Below are 20609 nucleotides of genomic sequence, written 5' to 3' on the forward strand. Positions count from 1 at the left end.
GCAACGCCGTCAAGGTTGCAGCAAGTGGATTAACTTGATCAACTTGCTGTCTGGTGTCAACTTGTTTACTTGCTTATTGTCCTTATAAATGTTCTTTTTCCTTCCCACCATACATTTTCGCAGTATATGCAATAGCTTTGCTGCAAATGGCTCCATTTGGGTAGAACTGAATTGAGCTGGGATATTTAATCCGAATCAGAAAGATGTTTATTGCCAGATATTGTAAGCATTACAAGAAATTAAAAAAGAAAACCTACATGCGAGTTTAAACAAAAATCTCATGGTAACTCAAAATTATGAGAAAGGAATTCAGAATTATAAGATAGTAAGTCATAAATATGAGATAATAAATCACAAGTCAACTATAGTAGCTCTTTGTTGGACACAGAAATAGATTATCAGTACATTGAGGACTACCTTAAATGTGGCTTTATAAATAAAAAAAAAACACTTTGCTTGCTAATTCACATGGGATTGTGTTAAACAAAGGCAACTTGGAAAGGATTTTATGCAAGAAGCGTCTCTGGCGTAGGCAGAATAAAACTGACGTGGCTGAAATGGCAACTTACATTGAACTACTGGAAACCTCTGGTCAGACCCATCGTTACAAATGAGTGCATTAAAAAAAATGCTGTTTACATAGGAAATATATTTGTGTCTTTTGCAATAGAATCTAATTTTTTCCGACTTTTTATCTCATAATTATGACTTACTATCTCGTAATTATGAATTAACAGAGGATGTTTTATTTTATTTTTTAATTTTTTTTATTCAAGTGTGAGTTTTCTTATCATTTTTTTTTGAAGATGCAGAAATGGGCTTCCATAAAAGACACTCACCTACAAACATACAATTAAAACCAATGAATTTAAGCATGTAGACATATTTAGAGAGAGAGAGAGAGAGAGCGAGAGCGCGAGCGCAGTGTGATGGAGACAGTAATGGGAGTGTCCCTGTTGACAGCTCTCACGCGCACGCACACACACACACACACACACACACACACACACACACACACACACCAACCAGTTAGCTTAGCCGGCTAGCTGCAGCAGCGCACTCGCCGGGAAAACTCCCTCAAATCTGAGCCCAAACGCCCGGCGCCCCGCGGAGACCCGCCATGGATGTGAACAACGTCTTAACGCAGCTGGACACGGCGGACGAGCAGGGGACGGAGGAGCTGCTGCGGAGGTTTAATCGGGAGGTGAGTCGCCGCTTCTCAAACCAAAACAAACCGCCATGCTAACGTTAGCCAGCGGGCTACACGCCGAGCTCTGCGCGAGCTCGGACGACCCGGAGGAGCCGGAATGGAGCTCACGTTGTGGCCGTGTGATGTCGCCCGACGCCGTGGTGCGACACTCTGTCTTCTAAGTCTGTGAATGAGACCGACCGTGCCGCGGTGACGTTGTTAAAGCCGCTGATGCGGAGCCCAGTCGGGCTAACGCGTGCTCAGCACCTTCTCCGCTACATCCATTCAAAATGTAAACTTTATTGCAACTTTGAGGCGCTGTGATAAACAAACAGACGTGTTTGTGTGTAGTTGGTGTGTGTTGGCTATCGGTGCTCTGGTGTTCACGGTGAGCATTCTCTCTCTTGTTTTGCAGAACACCCATACCTTCACTTTTGAGCAGAAGGAAGAAGCCCTGCGGAGTGTGAGTCCTTCCTCCTCCTCCTCCTCATCACCAGGCTGCTCGCACGTGATCAACTCGGTCCTACATGGGCCATAATCTCCCGTCTTTCTCCACGTTGTGTCCTTTCAGAAGCTGTGCCAGAGTGTCCTGACGGTCCTGGGGAGGCAGGTGCAGGCCAGCTGTCAGAAGACGTGTCTGGAAACCCTCCGCATCCTGTCCAGAGACAAGCGCGTCCTGTCCCCCGTGGCCACCAAGGAGGGCATGCTCATTCTGGGACGGCTGGCGGGGCTGCAGGTCGGCGAGGAGGAAGGAGACAACCAGAGGAGCTTTCGGGAACAGACACAATCAGAGGAGGAGGAGGAGGAGGAGGAGGAGGAGGTGAGGGTTGTGGTGGAGGCCTTGAAGTGCCTGTGCAACGTGGTGTACAACAGCCCCGCGGCCCAGCAGGTCAGCGTGGACGTGCAGCTGGCCCACGGCCTGTGTTCCAGCCTGCGCGGCGCCCGGACGTGGCGCCACGAGGTGGGCCTGTTCACGCTGCGCCTCCTCTTCCTGCTGTCCGCCCTGCGGTCTGACGTGAGGGGCGTCCTGCGGAGGGAGTGGCACGCCGTGCGAATGCTGACGGAGGTCCTGGAGCACACCCTGGACGTGCGTTGGGTCGGCCCCTACGAGGCCGCCTGTCCGGATCCGCGGGAGCTGCCCAAGCCCACGGAGGACAACGAGCGAGCAAAGGAGGCCCTGAAGGTCTTGTTCAACCTGACGCTGTCCGAAGCCGGTGGCGAGGTGAGCAAGAGCGCGTTACGTCACCAAAACGCCACGTCTGAGCCTCAAATTATACCCGTCATCAACCACCGGTCACCTCTCAGCATGACACTCGGGGGGGTGTGAACTCATTTACTCAGTTTGAGTGGAATAATATAATCACTGAAAATCTTTTGAACACTTACAAAACTGCTCCACTCTTCTTTTGTTTTTTGTTTTTTTCTTGTGTTGTTGCTGCAAAGGCCACTTCCATCATGGTGTAAGTTGTAGGGATGCTTCCGGTAGTATTTAACCTGAGGTTTGTCCCCTCTAGGGCTGCACAATATAGCACTGTTTTTATTAAAATTTTTAAATCATAACATCAACATGCGTAATGTTACGTAAAAAGACTGATTCCAGTGAGATAAACGATAGTTCCATGTACTGTGCATTTATGGGATGCAGATTCAAAATGCCAAAATTGCATTTATAAAAGAAGACCGTAGTTAACAAATATTAAAAAATGTAATTGATTAACAACCTAAACCATTTTAAAGTTGAAGGCCGCAGACCAGGTATCAGAAATATGAAAAATTCAAAGACTTCATCCAAGTGAGATCGTAGAATATTAATTAATCGGACAATATAAAGACTCTGAACACTCAATTTCACTTTATAATGGCACAAACGTGTCGGGCAGAGCCTTTAGTTTACGTTTACCATTAAGTTCTTTTGATGCTCCTTTCTCTCCTCGGTGCTCCTCGTGATCTGTGCACCTATCAGGATCTTCTATGAGTGGGCAGGTCATTTATCTAAGAGATCTGATTGGTCAGAAGGCGAAGGCCTTTATACTCGACCTTGTATCCAGAACATGACCTGCTCCGGTGTACAGCGCAAGTTACCATGGTGATTTACCCCAGTAAAGAAGTGAATATCGTTGTAGTACGGAAAATCCAGGGTTAACTCTGAAGTTACTTCGGTGGGAGAAAATATGTTGTTATTGATGCACAGTGATTGAAAATAACAAGTGATTCATATTCAACTTTATTTATACAAATACAACACGGTCATTTCTCGGTGCTCTTTACAGAGAGAAACCACACAATAACAAAACAAACAACTCAGTCAGTTGGTGTAATTAATAGAAAACGCTACAAATCCTAGAGCACAAAAATATTAACAATAACTGTATTTATCACAAATTATGGAATTGCTCAACACTATTGCATGTTTATCTGATATTGTGCAGCCCGAGTCTCTCATCCTCTCCTTAGATATCAAAACTCCTCCACCTCAGGTTTTCACCCCGTGCTGTCCGTGCCTCTTTAGATAGATTTTAATGCTCATGAAATGTATTGTTCAGTCCTATAGCCGCTTTCTAATAACTGTATATTTGTGCTTGACAGGAGGATGACCACCAGTTCCGGTTGATCGCTGGCCTCCTGCGTCACCTGCTGATGTTGAAGACTGAGACGGAGGAGAAGATGGAGGAAACACAAAGGTGGGAACCAGTTCCTCAACGCTCTTCATATATTAGTCCAAAACAATCCACAAGGCACCGTAAAAATGACTCAAACTGATGTAGTGCATATGCCAGGCCTTTAGGGGGTGCTGTAACTTTGCCACAGAAATACTCCAAAAAACAGAGAAGAAGACAGCAAGCAAAAGTCCTTGCATTCGAGAAATCTCGCCTTTAGTCCGCCATTGTTGTTCTCGTTAAGTGACGTCACAGAGAGGGTGGTGGGGCGGCGACCTCATCGTTTTCAGCAAATCCGCGTCTTGCCCGTCCACACGTCGAAGGTTTATAAGTGTCTCCACATAAGGAACCCGTTTTCAAAACAACCCCTGCATGTCGACGATCAGCCAAAAACAAGGCGGATACATGAAACGGCGTTGTCGTGGCGATGCCTTCGTCTGCTTCTCTTGGCTTCAGTCTGGGAAACGGTGCTAAAAGAAGTATAGGGTCACGCCCATGATGCCTCTGTGCTCTGTTATACTGAGTGAGTCTCTGTGTGACTTGCCCTCAAATGTTATTTGCATCGGGTGCAAATAATGGGATAATGGAAGCAGGTCCACCAGAATACAACCTGCTCTGATCCCATTGGAGTAGAAATGTATCCCCACCAATTTCTGGGGGGGTTCTCGGTGCTCTGTCACGGCTGTCTCGATGCAACAGCCGTATCTTCTTAAGGTAATTTTATGCAAGAATGCCAAGAATTTGTGGCCATAGCTTGAAATTCAAACGGTGTCGTGTAAAAGTGACTGATGAAGCTATTGAGTGGCGAGACGGGGGGAGATGAGTGGAACCATGGGAGACCGTTCCTTGCTCACTTGCTTGTTTGGTGAGAAAAAAGGGAACCGTCTGTAACATAGAACATCAGTGAGAAAAGTAAATTAATGCAATGTGTAAAGCAAAAAGTCAGTTCATTTTTGTTTACTGGACCTTTGTTTACGCCTTCAAACTGACTCAGTGCTCAAAAGTTAACAGGAATGTTTATAGTCGGTGGCCATGTTTGATTTCTAACACAGAGGACAGGTGGGCCTGCATCGAGATCATTAAATGATACTCGAATGAGTCTTGCAATCTTTATATATTCAATGTATACCACCTATGTATAAATATTTGTAATCCAATAAAATGACATAAAAAAATTTGGACCGGCTTCTCAGATGTTACTCAACATGCTTTATTATGCCTAAAATAGAGTCTCTTCTATTTGTCAGTGGTATAAAAATAACTTTAAATAGAAACGATACAAAAGAATAATGGCTCCTCTGTACAGAAAAGAGATTTGATCACCTGCCTTCAGTTCTTTCAGCATTATAGTATTTATACTGTAGGATTATTACTTTTTACTTCAAATGTTAAGACTAATGAGCTTTGAAGCAGTGGAAATATGAAGCTTCTTAAGTTTACACAAGCTCTTCTTATGGTGTCCAACTCAGGCGAGGGGAGAACGCACAAAGAAAACACAGTAAGACCTCCGCTCATGAGGCGAGCGCGCTAACTGCTACACATCCACGTGTTTGTTTATGATGTCCAGTTAGGCTGTAAAAACAATTGTCCTCTTCATATTGACAAGCATCTTCTGGATTCATCAGAAATCATCATTATTATATGTTGCACTGTTGACGTTTTGCTAGTTTTTAGACAGAATGCCCTTTGAACCGCTTCAAACCCAGAACCCTGAGACTCATCGTCTCACTCCGCAGACCTGAAGTCATTTAAATGGTAGAAACTGCCGAATGCGTCCCGAGAATGGTTGTCGAATCCACTTTGCTCTGTCGCTTCAGCCACGCCGTCAATCTGCTCAACAACCTGCCAGTGTCCTGTCTGGACGTGTTGATCGACGCGCCGGTCCAGGGAGGACAAGAAGACTATGGCGGGAAAAACATGGACGCCGTCCAGGTGCTAATAGACTTCATGGAGAAAAGAATCGACAAGGTAAAGTTCATCCTCCGGGATGTTTGTAGAGGTGGTACGTAAAGACTCAATTATTCAATACATCGCATTGTATGAAATGCCTAAAACATCACCCTGCAGAACAGCAGAAAACATATTCTGAGAAATCTACGATGACATTTCAGGACTTGGTACGCAGGTCTCTTACAGGGAGTTTAACCACATGTTGATCGTTCTTTTGACCCGTGTGTGAGAGTTATTGCAAAATCTGAAGGTGTCTCTTGTCTCTCCAAGCAGGGCTCCAACTACAAAGAGGGTTTGACTCCGGTCCTCAGCCTCCTGACTAAAGGCTCCAGACACCACAGAGAGATCCGCAGATACATCAAAGCCCAGGTGAGACACTCCATGAAACAGAAACGGGGTCGAAATGGTTTATTTCTATCATCCAAACCGTATCAATGTGTTCATATTATTAGCAGAATGTTACTCCGTGGTTGAAGGAATGACTGAATGGGGTATGATGTGGTAAACGTTAACAAGTCGGTGTTTTCCCCCTCAGGTTCTCCCTCCGCTGAAGGACGTGAAGATCAGGCCAGAGATTGGCACCACCACCAGAAACAAGCTGGTCCGCCTCATGACACACGTGGACATGGGCGTGAAGCAGATGGCCGCGGAGTTTCTCTTCGTCCTCTGCAAAGAAAGCGGTGAGTGGAGGCGAACGGCGGGGGAAAGGCAACTCTGCGTCTCCTACACGCTTTCACTCGTCTCACGCCTTGACCTCTCTATCCGTGGCCTGGTCTTCCAGTGGACAACCTGCTGAAGTACACCGGATACGGAAACGCCGCCGGGCTCCTCGTGGCTCGAGGGCTGCTGGCGGGAGGGCGAGGAGAGACTCAGTACTCTGAGGATGAAGATTCCGACACAGAGGAGTACAAATCTGCCAAACCTTTGTTAGTGCTGTGAACAAATCTCCGACCGAAGCTCTCGGCAATCATTGGCAGCTTGTCTCACGAGCGATCGTACCTTGACGACGTTTGAGTCGAGTCGCCAGCTGAACGTTGAGCTGTTTTTGTTTTTTTTTTTCTGTGCGCCTCCCCAGCATCAACCCAATCACCGGCCACGTGGAGGAGCCCATGCCGAACCCCATCGAGGAGATGACCGAGGAGCAGAAGGAGTACGAAGCCCAGAAGCTCGTCAACATGTTCGACAAGCTGTCCAGGTAACTGCTGCAGAACCGTCTGGACTGAACACAGTGACAATCGGCTACGTTAATCAAAACCACAGAAGAAGAAGCAGTTGTATTACACGCGTCGTAGAAACTGATTTACCCAACTTGTAAACTTTCTCTTCGTTCTACGACCCGTACAACCTTTTCCACACACTCGCCTGTAAATATGAGCTGGAAGACCTTCGTGAGGCGGTAATTAGACGATGATGTAATCTGATGCCAAGTAAAACTACTACTGATACTGGGATTGGACGGGAGGAGAAACAAAAAAGTAGTTAATTCAAAGGACATGCCACTAAAACAGGCATGCTGATTTTTGTTTTGTTTAAAAATTTGGCCCATATATTTAACAAATCTGGTTTGAAGTGCAGATTTTGTGATCTGGCGCCAGACCTTAGTGCGTCTGCATTTTAAAACGGCTGTAGTTTTTAATCAGTAAGTACTTGATGACATTTCTGTGACAAAAAGCTCACGAGTAGTTTCGGAAAGATCGAGTTTCAGTTGTCGTTTAATGCAATGTGAAGATCTGTGACGTTATCCATGTTCTACGTGAATAACGAGCGTCTGTCTTCGTACACATCCAACATTAACGAACGTAAGAAGTCACGGCACTTTGCCACAATGCGGTGAACTTTCCATCGAGCTTTCGACAAAGAGGACCAACTTTTCTGCCGCTCAGATTATTCATATTTAATTCAGTGTGTCCTCAGCCGAGGGTCCGGCTGTTGTTTGTGTTGACCTTTTCTTAGTGAGCCGAGGCCGACGTCGGTTCGCAACAAAGGTAACGGCACGCCCGCTGCCTGCCAACCGCTTCATCGTCGGAAGAATCTCTTGCTGTCGGATGCGGCTTCAATTAGGGCCCGGACTTCCTGCACGCCGCAGCATTCAGCCCCAGTAAATTGGGAGCCGGCGGCACGTCGCTGCAGCGTCCTTACCTCTGCTCCGTTAATTATCACCTAATTGGCACACGGTCGGACTTGTTGGTTTCTCCCCCCCCTTCCTTTATGTGCCGCATTCAGGTTTTTAATAACCCGTCCTGACTTTGTTCTTCCCGCGTTTGAGGGGCCGGTCATTGACTGAGACAGAGGCTCGGCGAGACAAAGCAATTTGGGTGGAACGTGGATGGAGGACGAAGAGACACGGGGTGGATAAATGTGCAAGACGTAAGAAAGGCCGACCGAGTCATTGTTGGGCTGGAGGGCGAGCGTTGAGCTGTAATGAGGCACGTGCGCCCCCGAAGAGGAGGATTCCTTCTTCGAAGGCTCCGCCGTCTTTCTTCTCGGCGAGAGAGAGAGACGAGGCGACGGTGGAGAGGTGCTTCCTCTCAGGAGATCGTTCAGACCTCGGCAAGAATGTCCCCCTCGAAGTGGTAAACTGGTCCTCCAATTAGCACATATTCTGCACCCCCCCCCCCCCCCCCCCCCACCCACCTTTCCACCTGCCAGACCCCCGTCAATGTCGATGAGTTTCCACGCTCCCAATTAGGACAGAATTTTGTTGCAGGTTTTTTGGTTTGTTCTTCCATTTTACCTGCTCTGACCTTGACACACGTGAGGATGTGGACCGACGCAGCCTGACTGTCGCTTGTTGACACGATCCCCCAGATCTCCCTTTTTTTTTTTTTTTTTAAAGAACTTGACCCGTAGTGTTTCCCGGACAAATTGCGTTTAATTACTTGGGCCATTTGCGTTTGAATCCGTTCGACGACATGTGAATGGGTCCTTCTTAAATCTTTGAGGGATGATTCTCCGATGAATCATCTCCGAGGCCGCGGTGACACAGTGCAGGTATAATTGGATTAGGGTGAAGGGGGCAGCCGTGGCTTTGAGGAGATTAGTCTGAGGACTGATCCTGTAATTAAACTGCCACAGGAGGAGGAGGAGGAGGAGGAGGAGGTGGGGGTGGATGGCCAGACGGGGGCGAGTGTCCATGAAAAGGGGGGGGGGGGGGGGGCGTTGTTGGGTGAGGGTCCTCAAGAGTAAACGCGTACAAAGTGAAAGCCTCCTTTCAGACCGATCCCGAGTCGTTCGGTCTGCACATTTTTGTTTACCTCAAAGAGATTTGGAGGAAGATGTTCAGATGTTTGTGAGGTCTGCAGCTTTGTCACGTGACCGCTCTTTCTTCATTCTTTTTGTTTTTTTGCCGTCCGCAGGCAGAACGTGATCCGGCCCATGGGCGTCAGGCCGGACGGGACGCTAGCGCCTCTCGAAGACACCCTCCGCGATCAATCCGAATACAACTCGGGGTCGGACTCGGACTAAAACGCACAGCAGCTCCCGGGCCACGTTTTCCCACACATCTGCTCACCGGGATCCTCCACAAACACCCCTGAAGCTGTGTCTCACTTTCAAAAGCTGGATCCCGTGACGGAGTCCGTCAAAAAATAACGACCCCACCCAATCAAACGTAATGCAAACGACAAACTAAATCACTGTTCGCATAAATCGCGGGCAAATAAATAATCCTGATCAACTTTGGCTTTTTAACTTTATTCTGTCACCGTGTCGTAGCATTGATTTGCCTAAAAGTCCCAGGATGAGTCGCCGCGCTGCCGCTTCCTGCGATATTCCACCGGTGACCACTTTAAGTCTTGATCGGTGTCACATGAGTAAGAAGCATTTTGTAATCTGGAAAAGAAAAGCTCTCGATAGACAATGGCTGACCTGCGTTATTCGAACCCTTCGATCGAGTTCTGAAGTGAGACACAGCTGAACATTTCCCCGGAGGCTCGAGGGCTCGAGGCCCCCCCCCCACCCCCCCGTCGTAGCCGTCACTCGGGTCTCCAACTGAGAAGTGGACATGATGTGTGGCAGGAAGACTCTGCCGAGGCGCCGAGACGCACCGGAGGCCTCTGTGGTTTCTCCGTTATGCTTTATTGCTCCTCGAGTGGAGAATGTCGAGGGTGTCTTTTTAATTTCTGCCAGATTGTTTCTCACGCTGAAACGGTTTGAAAAGTGTAACTGGGACTGAATAATCATTCCTTCACTTGTACTTAATTTTTTTGCTTTGTTTTGCTAAAATACATAATATACACACAGATGTAAGCATACCTTTGAATTTGTGAGGCGATTGGAGGACGTGTACTTAAAAAAAAAAGTCAGGCAAGGTCTGTGTGGTAGTTTAAACATGCAGTTCAGTCTCTATATTTGGTTTGGTAGTTTCATCATGAATGTTACACACAAATATTTACCAAGGAGACTTTATGAATTCAGAGCTTGTCGGCTTATCGATCCTCACAAAAACTTATTTTTTATTTATAGCATTAAGTAGATGCAACAATTTTCCTGCGTTAGAAGATAGTAAACCGATTGTGTCTGTTGTAGACACTTGATAATGAAATGTGTCAACATTGATTGTTTTTTTTTAATCCTTATTTGCCAAATTTGCATGTTTTTTTTTTTCTTCCGGGTTTTGAGAAAAACCATTATGCTGATTTTATATAAAATTTTCTATGTATGAACTGAAGGATTTTTTTTTTGTTTGTTTCTTTGGGGAAATTGAATTTGTTACATCTGCAGTTAGTCACAATTTGACCCCCCCCCCCCCCAGTCTAAAATTCGACTCTGATGCAAAATTGCCGATTACAATCCTAAAACACAACAGGTCTATCGTAGAATCACTTGTACGCTTTTCACCCGAGACGTGAATCACCAGCTCTGCCTGTTCACATGAGAATTTACTTTTAAACAGCTTCAAGAGATCCAAGTCACTTTTCTGATTTCATGTGACCGATCAGTGATAAGCGACCAAATCGAAGTGTCTTTAAAGAGGTGCTCGGCTCTCGCATGCCGCCCAAACAGACCCACAAGTGGTTAGAAGACATTCAAAAAATTCACAAACCTTTTTACCAACAACATTCAGTGGCCATTAGTTGTGTTTCTGTTTTTTTAATCCTGCATGTTGATCACTTCTTTCCATCTGAGAAAGTGCTGAAACTATTGTTACTTTTGCACATTGTTAATGTAAATATCACCAGTTATTTTATGTTCGTGAGGCTTCCACTGAGAGTTAATAAACTGGAGAATAAAAACATTGTGTCTGCTTTTGAAACCCACACACTTAAACAACAACTAAACAAAACGCTGCGAAAAGGACACCTTTATTAAATACTGATTAAAATGCAGTGCAGATATAAAACATTCAGTTGTGACCGACGAGACAAAACATTTAAATCCGTTCTCAACGGACGTCGCCCTGAACTCTTTTAAACGTCGGGAACCGTTTCCGTCTGTGCCCATGAATGCTAACGGGACACCTTTTAGATGCCGCCGTGAGAACCGAGAAGAAATATATACGTGTGGTTTGCAGAACAGTTCCAGTGTGACATTCGGGGGGGAGGGGGAAGAGGAACTTTCTCCAACTTCCCCCGTTAATAATGCAAAATCAAGTTGTTTGGGCTGGACGACGAGCTTTTGCTATCCGTCTCTGAATCCGTCTCCTCGCCGCCGCTGCTTGGCATTCTCTTGACCCCCGGTCTGGCTCCCCTGAAAGACATCTGACCGCTCTGTGAGGACGGGCTGCTCACCAGTACAGGGACGCTCTGCGAACACAAAATTGTGTTTTTAAACCAGATTTTAGTTTCAACTGTATTGCCGATAAACCCGCAAGGTTAAAAAAAAAAAAAAAAAAAATTCTATTTACCGTTTGCGTTGTTACCATGTAAACAAAAAAACCCACCAGTGATTCCTGAGTCCTCATCAGCTCTTCGATCTCACTGCACCAGCCGAGCGTCTGCGCAAACCCCCGGACCGTGTCCTCCAGGTCGCCCAGCTCCATGTGGTCTCCCCTCCGCAGCGGGACCTTTTCGAAGGGACCGACCGCGTGCCGGTTCAGGAGGAGACGTGGAACAGTGGAGCGCACCGTGTTCACCAGGCTGGCAAATGGTTCGATCTGAAATTTTAAAAAGGAAAAAAAAAAAAAAAAGAATTAATAAGGCTACCAGCTGCGCAAAACGTTTCAGTCTCTTTTTAAACTGTGGAGTACGCTGAACCTTCAAAGACGTGCCCATGATGATCAGCAGGTCGGCTTTCGGGAAGTCTTCGGCGCTGAGGAAATACTTCTGAGGAAGGTCCTCGCCGAAAAACACCACGTCAGGTTTGACCGTCGCGGCGCAGAAAGTGCAGACGGGGACTTTGTCGTTCATTATGGCAACCTGTCGGGACGCATTTATACATGCATGAAGTGATACCGCCGCAACGGTGGGGGAAATGACCGTGCGGGGGAGCAGACGGAGGCCGGCCGAACCTTGGCCTCCTCGGCGGGATACGGAGTGTAGCACAGGTGGCAGGACGCGCTGGCAAAAACTACCGTGGGCCTCAACAAGTTTGTCGTCCGGGATGCCGCAAACTTTGCACGTGAGATTATAAAGGAAACGGCAGAATTTATTATTCTCGGGGTGGAAGAACAAAAAAAAAAAAGGTCTTTCAATCATTAGTACTCAGGTATATGCAAATCTTTCATTTTGCGCTCTCAAATAACCATAGAAAATTGATAAATACTCTACAAAACAACCCCCTCGTCTCAAAATGTGCCTTTTTCTCCTGATAAACTACCAAAATTGATCCATCAGCCAAGAAAAAAAACAAAAAAGTGACTTTTTAATCGTGTTCCATCTCCATCCCACCCAAGATGTATTGTCACTGCAGTTATTTGGGAGCTCACTTTCTCACCTTTCTCTAGTCCATCGATGTTCTGCGTGTACATGCGGAGCAGCAGTCCTTTGTGGTGAAGCATGCGGATGAAGTAGTGAATGTAGTTGGGCCGGTGGCCTCCAGGGTAAAGAGCCTTGGCCAAGGAGAAGAAGGGCTGCGGGTCACTGGAGAAGTAGTCGATGTTGAAAATGGCTTCTGGGTAAGGGATGTTGTACTTCTCCAAGTTGGCATAAAGACCAGTTCCTGGAGTCCTGGAAATATATATATATATATATATATATATATATATATATATATAGGTGCAGAGACTCCCGTGTTAATTTCAGATCTTCATACGATAGGGTGACACGCAGAAAAAAAGGAAGATAAATGACACCAGCCTGAAGTCTGGGATGCCGCTGGCGGTGCTGATTCCCGCTCCGGCCACCACCACCACGTTCTTACAGCGGCCGAGCTTCACCAGCCGAGCCACGGAGGCCACGCCGCCCCGGGACGGAAGCTTCCCGGGAAACGCGGACGAGCCCCTCTGATCAGGCGTGGAGGCCGAGGTCTGACCCGCGGTGCTGCACGTCTTTACTTCGCTGGAGAGGACAAGGTGGACATGCATGTCTCCGATACAAGCGCCCTCTCTTTTATTTTTTTTGGAAGGAGCTGACGCTGCAAAGCAGCAATGCATATAAGTGATTTTACGTCACACAGTTGAGGTACTTCAGGTCACAAATGGACGAAAGTAGGCCACATACAGGCCAGAGGGAGATTCTGTGGTCACTGTTGAAATGGACAATAAAACTGAAAAGAAGCTATATTTTAGATGTCATATTACAAATGTGTAGAATCGGATCCCTGGAGAACTATTACTCATGTTCCAGGAGCTCCAAACAAGAAGAACCAATTTAAAACGTAGAATCCAACAATAATAAAGTGATAAAATAAACATTAATCAGCCGCTGCCGGTATTGAAATACACATGTTCGACAGATGCATCTAACAGCTTTTGCGTGTGTGTTTTCTCATCACGTTTCCCTCCACCTTATACCTCCTCACCTGGCACACAAGGCCTCCTGTCCGCTCACGCGGCTCAGGTCCTGGGCCAGAGCCGAGTCCGTCTGCTTCCTCCGCTGCCTCCCGTACGGACCGGGTCCCGGGCCCCGACGCCCCGCGTGGCCGTTGTGTTTCCCCTGAGACGTGGAGCTGCGGGTCATCCTGGTGACCGCCGCCTGGAGGGCTTTCCTATCACAGCTCGACCTGGACCGGTTCATCATTAAACGCCACCTGCTGACAGCAAACAACGACAATAAGACAATAACAATAACACCTCGTCCATGAACACTGGTTTCCTAAACGGTGGTTAAAAAAACTAAACAAAAAAATCCCCAGCTTGAAGCCTTGTTTAGTTGATTTTCAATTAATCTGTTTTTCAACGCTCCCTAATTAGATATGGACTTTTGTTTTGTGAAAAGTTCCATCCTTGTTGGCCCCATATTTAAAAAGCTTTTACAACGAAATCATCAGGCCATCCTTTTTTTCTCTTCAGCCCGTGTCCACAGAGAGAGGCCAACATGGTTTAAAACTGTCAACTGTTCAACAAAAGGTAATGGCTGCTATATATTTAACCCCCCCCCCACACACACACACACACACCCGCAGCTATGCTAATACAGTCCACAGCTGTGGCAGCTTTACTGTTCAGGCAAGGCAAAGGGGAAGAGCCGAGAGGAGGGGAATGAGAGTGGAGAAGAGAGGTGGCCGAGGTGAAAGAGAACCGTAGATTGACTGTGTGTCAACAAACCCAGCTGGGAGAGAAAAGAGGATGCCCCCTAACGGCCCCACAAACTGAGAAATACAGCGAGGGGGGGCTTGGGGGGGGGTCCTGCACGGAGATAAATGATACGGAGGCGGGATTCAATAAAGAGGGAGATGAAGAGTGGAGGAGGAGGAGGAGGAGGAGGAGGAGATTCTCCTCCAAAGCTATTCTCGGCCTTCAAACAACTTCCATGAGCAATGAGTGTGAGCGATCAGTGAGAGGCGGCGAACAACAAGACAAAAGAGCGACAACCTATAAAACACAACAGCTTTAAAGGACAGTAGGGAGATAAGAGGGGTTTTTTGTTTTGTTTTTTACTCTAAAAGGCACCTTATCACCCTCCGGAGGGGACCTGCAGGACCAAGATGCATCTCTTCAAGCTGACCGAGCAGCAACATGGTGGGGAAAGATCAGCCTTTTATGTACAAAGTGACCACTTGACCACATATATAAATATTTAATAGAAAGTCAGGCACGAGCAAAGGTAGAACCCATGTGAACTAATCTCTTTAAAAATCTATTCCCCCCCCGACAACAATTTCCAATCGCCCTTCTTCTAAACTTTTATTTTGGTCACTCAGTCCTCTTTCACTCTGCCTCCTTAAAGGATGAAGCTCCCACATTACTGCAGCTTTTTTTTTTTTCTTTACCCCCCTGCACATCCTAAAGAGCTATTAAAAGCAGCGGGAGGCCAAGAGTCTTTGCCTTTGTCTGGACTCCTCTCAAAAAAAAAAAGAGACACTGCTGAGTACAGCCAATAAATCAGCAGCCGGGTTATTAAGGTCTCACACAGATGGCAGCACGTAATCATAACCCAACCGGCGATGCGGTCTCACGTCGGAGACGTTGCGGGAGACGTCACGCGCGTAAACCAGAAAGACTTTGCGAATGTGACGGAATTGCTGCAACTCTGTGCTTTTAAAAAACGTTTCCCCCTTTCTGCCCGATGACGGCCCAAATGTGCCACAGATGCCGTTATTATTCTTTAATGACAAATAAATCCCTGTATAAATGACAAAAGGCTTTAACAGGATTTGAGAGCCCCCTCCTCTACCCCCTCCTTGCCTTTTGCCTTTCAACACAACTTGTTCTCGCAGCTCTTCAGTCAAACCCCCTCCCGTCGGACCACCAGGAGTGTGGCTGCTCATCTGAGTGTTACAGTTATCTAATTAATTAGGGATGTCCCACAACACCGGCGATCACGACAAACCATCCGAGCAAGCAGTCGGGGCCTGATTGATAATCCTGTGGACTCAGCTTCATTCTGAGAGTTAAACATCAAAACAAACAGTAAAAGGGGAAGAGGACAAAAACTTTTGGAAAACTAAAAAAAAAAACACATTCCTCAGGGAGAAAACAGAAGTCAATATCTGAATATGTCATCGTTCGAAATGGACACAAGTCGTAGGACAAACCAGGACCCGGTAGAAAGATATGAATCCTCGCTTGTGTAAGTTGATTTTAAGTGAGCAGCCACCGTCACTGTGATTTAAACGCTGGGATTAAATGATTAATTATTTCATCTTCAAAAGTATTCATGCCGGGTTTTTTTTTGGCTTTTCATGACCTGATTTTTATTAACAAGTGGCAGTCATTTCCGAAACAGTTCAAGTGATATATATATATATACTTTTTTTCATCAGAAGAATTATACCACTACTACTACTGCTAATAATAATAATCATCATCATCATCCAGGCCGTAATGACGTCACCGCTACGTCAGCGCGTTTACGTCAGCTTCCACAGGTTATGGCTCGTGGACGTCCACCTGATGCCGTGGTGGCTAAACGTCTGTCTGAGCGGTTAACAAACACGCCGCTGGGACTGGGTTAAGTTTAATGTGGGGGGAGGAGGGGGGGGGGGGGGGCTTTACCCCCTACAACCCCCTGCATTTAACCCTCCACTTACAGCAGAGTCGAGCACGGCCGGCTTTGATCCCCTCCTCCCCCCTCCCCTCCCCCGGACGACCGGCCTGCCACGGTCACCATGGAAACCTCTTCATTACTTAGCTGGAGAGGGGTCGCGCAGTGTTTCTCCCTCCCCACCTGCTCACTAATGACATATCACTCTGTGTAGCATCTTTGTTGGGTCCTCCATTGACACAAAGCAGCGAGTCCCAATTTGTGTTGGTATATTGTTTGCTCACACAGAGAGGAAGGTGGGTGGTGGAAAGCCACATTTTACCCAGCGGCTGTATGGCTAAGTAATGACTCCGTTGTCCCGTTTACTCCTCCGCACACCCACCGGTACTGAATTAAAAACTAATCAGGCCTCACCGGGAAATTCAAGTCGTCCCTTTAGAAAAACCCAGGCGTTCAGGAGCGGAGGTTGTCAAACTGTGCGGCCGGCGGGTCAAAGTGGTCGGGGCCACATGTGTCAGATCCCCCCCCCCCCCCCCAAAAAAAAACTCCCAAGTTAAATCCCGCCGTTTCGCTCATGACAACTTTTGGGAGCCACCACTGTTGTTATTGTCTCACACACAGAGGAAGTATTTACTTTGGTCGGGGTTCGTTTTTCAAAAAGTTTGCTTTCAGCGGCTCCGAGCCACGATATAACGAAGGCTTCATCCTGCAAACGTGTTTTAAACGTTGAGCTTTAAAAGTCACGCTGTTGGTGAATTTGTGGAAACGTGAAGCTCGCCTGCGTGGATTTCAGGTGTACCCTAGTAGATTTGTGAAATAAAGTCATTATATTTCAGATTTTCAGACGCAACAAACAAAAACATGGAGGTAATCTTTACTGTGTCAGGAGGCATTGTTTAAAAAAAAAAAAAAGTGAATGTTAATTTTCTTTAAAATGTTTATAATGGTCAACTTGTCTTAAAAGACATTTTTAATAAATGGAGACGTTTTCACAATGTAGAGGTACTAAAACAAAGAAAATTTGGACCTGTCATTCTTTAAAGAGTCAATTCGCTTATGTGTCACTCCAAGTGCACTTTTTTTTTTTTAACTCCACTACTTTTTTGTTTTTTAAAGAGTAATATATAAAATCAGACACTCATCTCCAATGGAAAACACATTTCGACTATATACAGTGTCTAAAAATGAAATGTGAGGCCATTACTTTTTTACTGGACACACTATCCTTCAGCTCAAGACACAGGGTTATAATAAAATAAGGTCACCTACATAATGTGGCTGTAAGGAGCCATTTCTGTCACTGACATTTTCAATTAACTTTCCAATTAATTGAGTAATATTTCAGTCTGTTATGGCCACTGCAAAAAGATAAATTAAAGATAGTATATCCTGATTGGTACTAAAACAGTTCTGGACAAATTCTAACAATTGAAAATCAATTATATTTTGACTGTTTAGGCTGTATTTTACATTACATACATTGAAGAATGCATTCAGTTGTGGCCCATGCTTTACTCTTGGTGAAGACCAAGGTCAGGGAGATTACATGTAATCTGAATATTTATGCAACTATCACAGTGACATATGATTACTGTTAAAAAAATATATTAGTTCTATTAGAAATTTACATTAAACAGGACACCCACTTCCTTTCTGCACCAAATGTTTGAAATGGTAACTTTTAATGTAATCTTCTAGAAAAGTAAATGTGTCACAACTTTAAATAAAAACACAAAAGGTGTAGTAATGTAGGAACTTGTTTGGCTGCACGCACACAACTGTTTTCCTCAAGAGCCAGAAGAACTGATAAACTTGGTTGAAGGCGCTGCGCCCATTAAAAGGCTCACAGTGGGGCTACGCTGCCACCTGCTGGACATTAGCATTCATTACAGAAGGAAATCGTCAGTCAGCCCACAGTCGAAAATAATAAATAAGGGGTTTGTTCATGTCATTGTTCATCATTATTTTCTGGAATGAGAAAGAAAGCATTAGTATGTATTAAAGTACAAGTAACAACGATTCAATTGTTGCCGTTTTGGGTCTTTACAAACTGTTTCTGACTAAAACGTAAGGCTTAAGCGTCCAATTGCTATGATCATTGTGGGAAAGTTTAATTCATAAGGTGCATTTAAACAGTCTGAAGTTAGTGGACCTGAAATTAACATGCTTGGTTATGATCATTTACCAGCTGTGAAGCAAACGCAAGCATCAGGGGAGCTGCAGGGTTTTGGAACTGACGTATCGGTGAGGCTGCCATCTTGGATGGGTCCCGCTATGCTCCCAGTGAATTCACTTCTATTGAGAAAAGACGTCTGAAAAGCCACATATTTAACGTACAGAAGCATCCTGGATCCTTACCATGTGTCCACGGTTAGTTTTATTTTTTCTCAGAAACCCAACTCAGTGGAAATGGGCTGAAAAATTCTGTGAATCACGATTGTTTTAATTTGGTAAAGACGTCCTTCCCTTAAAGAAGTGAGCGCAATGGAAATGGCATTTTACCCATCCAAGATGGCTGCCACGCTGATGCAGCAGCAATAAATAAACCAATGCATGAGAGGCTATTGCAACGATTCCTCACACACAATCTCGTGACTTCCTCTGCAGTGGAGTTTCCCTCATCGATCCTGTCACGTCACATCAGTTTTACAAAACCGGCACGCCACAACTCAAGACAGCTATAGGCGTTCTCTGATGACCCAGCTGAAGTTGTACATGTATTAGAGAGGAAGTGTAGTGACGTCATCACATCCTTTGTTGACACAGGAGAACAAGTATAGAAGATTTCAGGAGTAGAAAGTTGAGGTGTCTCTGTGAGCACTACCTGTTTAATGGCCCTTTAGCGTGGATGCATTCATGTCAGGAGAAAAATGTCCATATTGTCCAAGACCAAAGAATGTAATAACAAATAAAGTAAATACACACCACACACTGAAGCATTTGAATCATTTTTGTTTCACAGATTTCACGCATTTTCAAAGTTCAGTGCAATATTTTGGGGTTTTTTTTTCACGTAAAGACAGTCAAAACGTGCTTGTTTAGGTTATTTGCTATTATAGATATGAATCATGGGGCCCAATCAGAAGTATTCCTATTAAATAAAAACAAGAAATTCAGGTGTCTGAACAATTTTCAGTCTCACTGTTAGTGGAATAATTGAAAAATATAACAAACTGTTGTTGGAATTAACTTATAGGGAAAAGGAACTTCTGCATTTAATACTTACAGGGTGGGAGGAAACATTATGGTTTTATACTGCATTTAAATTAGACGATTGTTAAATGTGATTAGCATATTTTATTTCATAAAATTTGAAAAAGGGCATACTATTACAAGGTGTAGCTATAATTCACTGCATGAATCAATTGTCCTTTGGAATTATTTAAACCACTGCACATCTGTCACATTAAAATAGAGGTACGGGCCTGCAGTCATACTGAAGTTGTTGTTGATGCGGGGTAGAAGACGATAGGAGCCTGGACGAGCTCCAGGTCCAGAACGGGGTCACGGAAAACCTTGGCTGTGTCATGATGACCATACCTGTGTGTCTTGAGTGCAGCCGGTCGGAGCTCCTTGGAGGACGGCCAGAGGACGGTAGGCTGCAGGCTGCAGGCTGCAGGCTCCGGAGGGCCGATCGGGATGTTTTGGATCCAGGAGGAAACTCCCTCTCCCTCCGAGGGTGTAATCCTGCGGCAGCCCCAGTAAACTGCACCTCAGCCCCCCCCCTTTGTTCAGAAATACCTGCGCTATGTGCACATGCAGCCTGGTATTTATTTACAGGGGCGAGCTGTCACTGTGTGCGCGCGCGGCTGGACACCGAATCAGGCATTATGAATACAGGCGGGAAACAGAGCTGCGGTCACGTGACGCGCGCTTCCGCTCATTCAGATGAACCTTTAACCCTTTGCAGCCCGCGACTCTGCAAAAACTCTGAAAGTTTAATGCTAATTTAAATGATGCATACTAGTTCTTCTCTTATCTGAACTTTAAATGTATTTTTTACCATCAAGATAATTCTTTTTAGTCACTTTATATTACTTTAATATTATTAATATCACAACTATGTTTAACGTATGACATAAAACGCTCCAAAAGGAACAATAATAATGAACACGAAAAACACGCTCCTCCATCCATCCATCCATCCATCAACCATTCCTTTTATTTATTTAAACATTTCTACAAACGTCAACCTTCAGTTTCTATTTTGCCCAGAATGCGATTGTGTGTAAATATGCTAAAGTTTCTTCATGGGTCACAAAGAATTTCAAAAGGAATTTGCAATTAAAC

General features: G+C 45.4%; 2 protein-coding genes across 3 annotated transcripts; one reads left to right on the top strand and one right to left on the bottom strand.

Annotated features, from left to right (window-relative positions):
• The first annotated feature begins 1031 nt into the window (after positions 1 to 1031).
• On the top strand, positions 1032 to 11016 carry ric8b (RIC8 guanine nucleotide exchange factor B). 2 transcript variants are annotated; one of them, XM_080504335.1, is made up of 10 exons: positions 1032 to 1204; positions 1605 to 1652; positions 1761 to 2411; positions 3776 to 3870; positions 5664 to 5814; positions 6070 to 6165; positions 6332 to 6476; positions 6578 to 6722; positions 6872 to 6991; positions 9153 to 11016. In XM_080504335.1, exons 1-10 carry the CDS (start codon positions 1121 to 1123, stop codon positions 9259 to 9261), a joined length of 1644 nt encoding a protein of 547 aa, XP_080360461.1. In that variant the 5' UTR covers positions 1032 to 1120; the 3' UTR covers positions 9262 to 11016. The 2 variants fall into 2 exon arrangements, with proteins under 2 accessions (XP_080360461.1, XP_080360462.1); XM_080504336.1 differs by having other exon boundaries at positions 6578 to 6701.
• Positions 11017 to 11193: 177 nt separating this feature from the next.
• On the bottom strand, positions 11194 to 13910 carry LOC308136087 (NAD-dependent protein deacetylase sirtuin-3; the record flags this gene model as incomplete). The annotated part of the gene is given in 8 exon segments (XM_080504301.1): positions 11194 to 11540; positions 11678 to 11890; positions 11991 to 12152; positions 12245 to 12301; positions 12303 to 12346; positions 12670 to 12902; positions 13032 to 13214; positions 13696 to 13910. Coding segments are annotated over 8 exon segments (1278 nt in total). The 3' UTR covers positions 11194 to 11369.
• Between the last annotated feature and the right edge of the window lie 6699 nt (positions 13911 to 20609).

Source organism: Blennius ocellaris (assembly GCF_963422515.1).
Source record: "Blennius ocellaris genome assembly, chromosome: 11".
NCBI lineage: Eukaryota > Metazoa > Chordata > Actinopteri > Blenniiformes > Blenniidae > Blennius > Blennius ocellaris.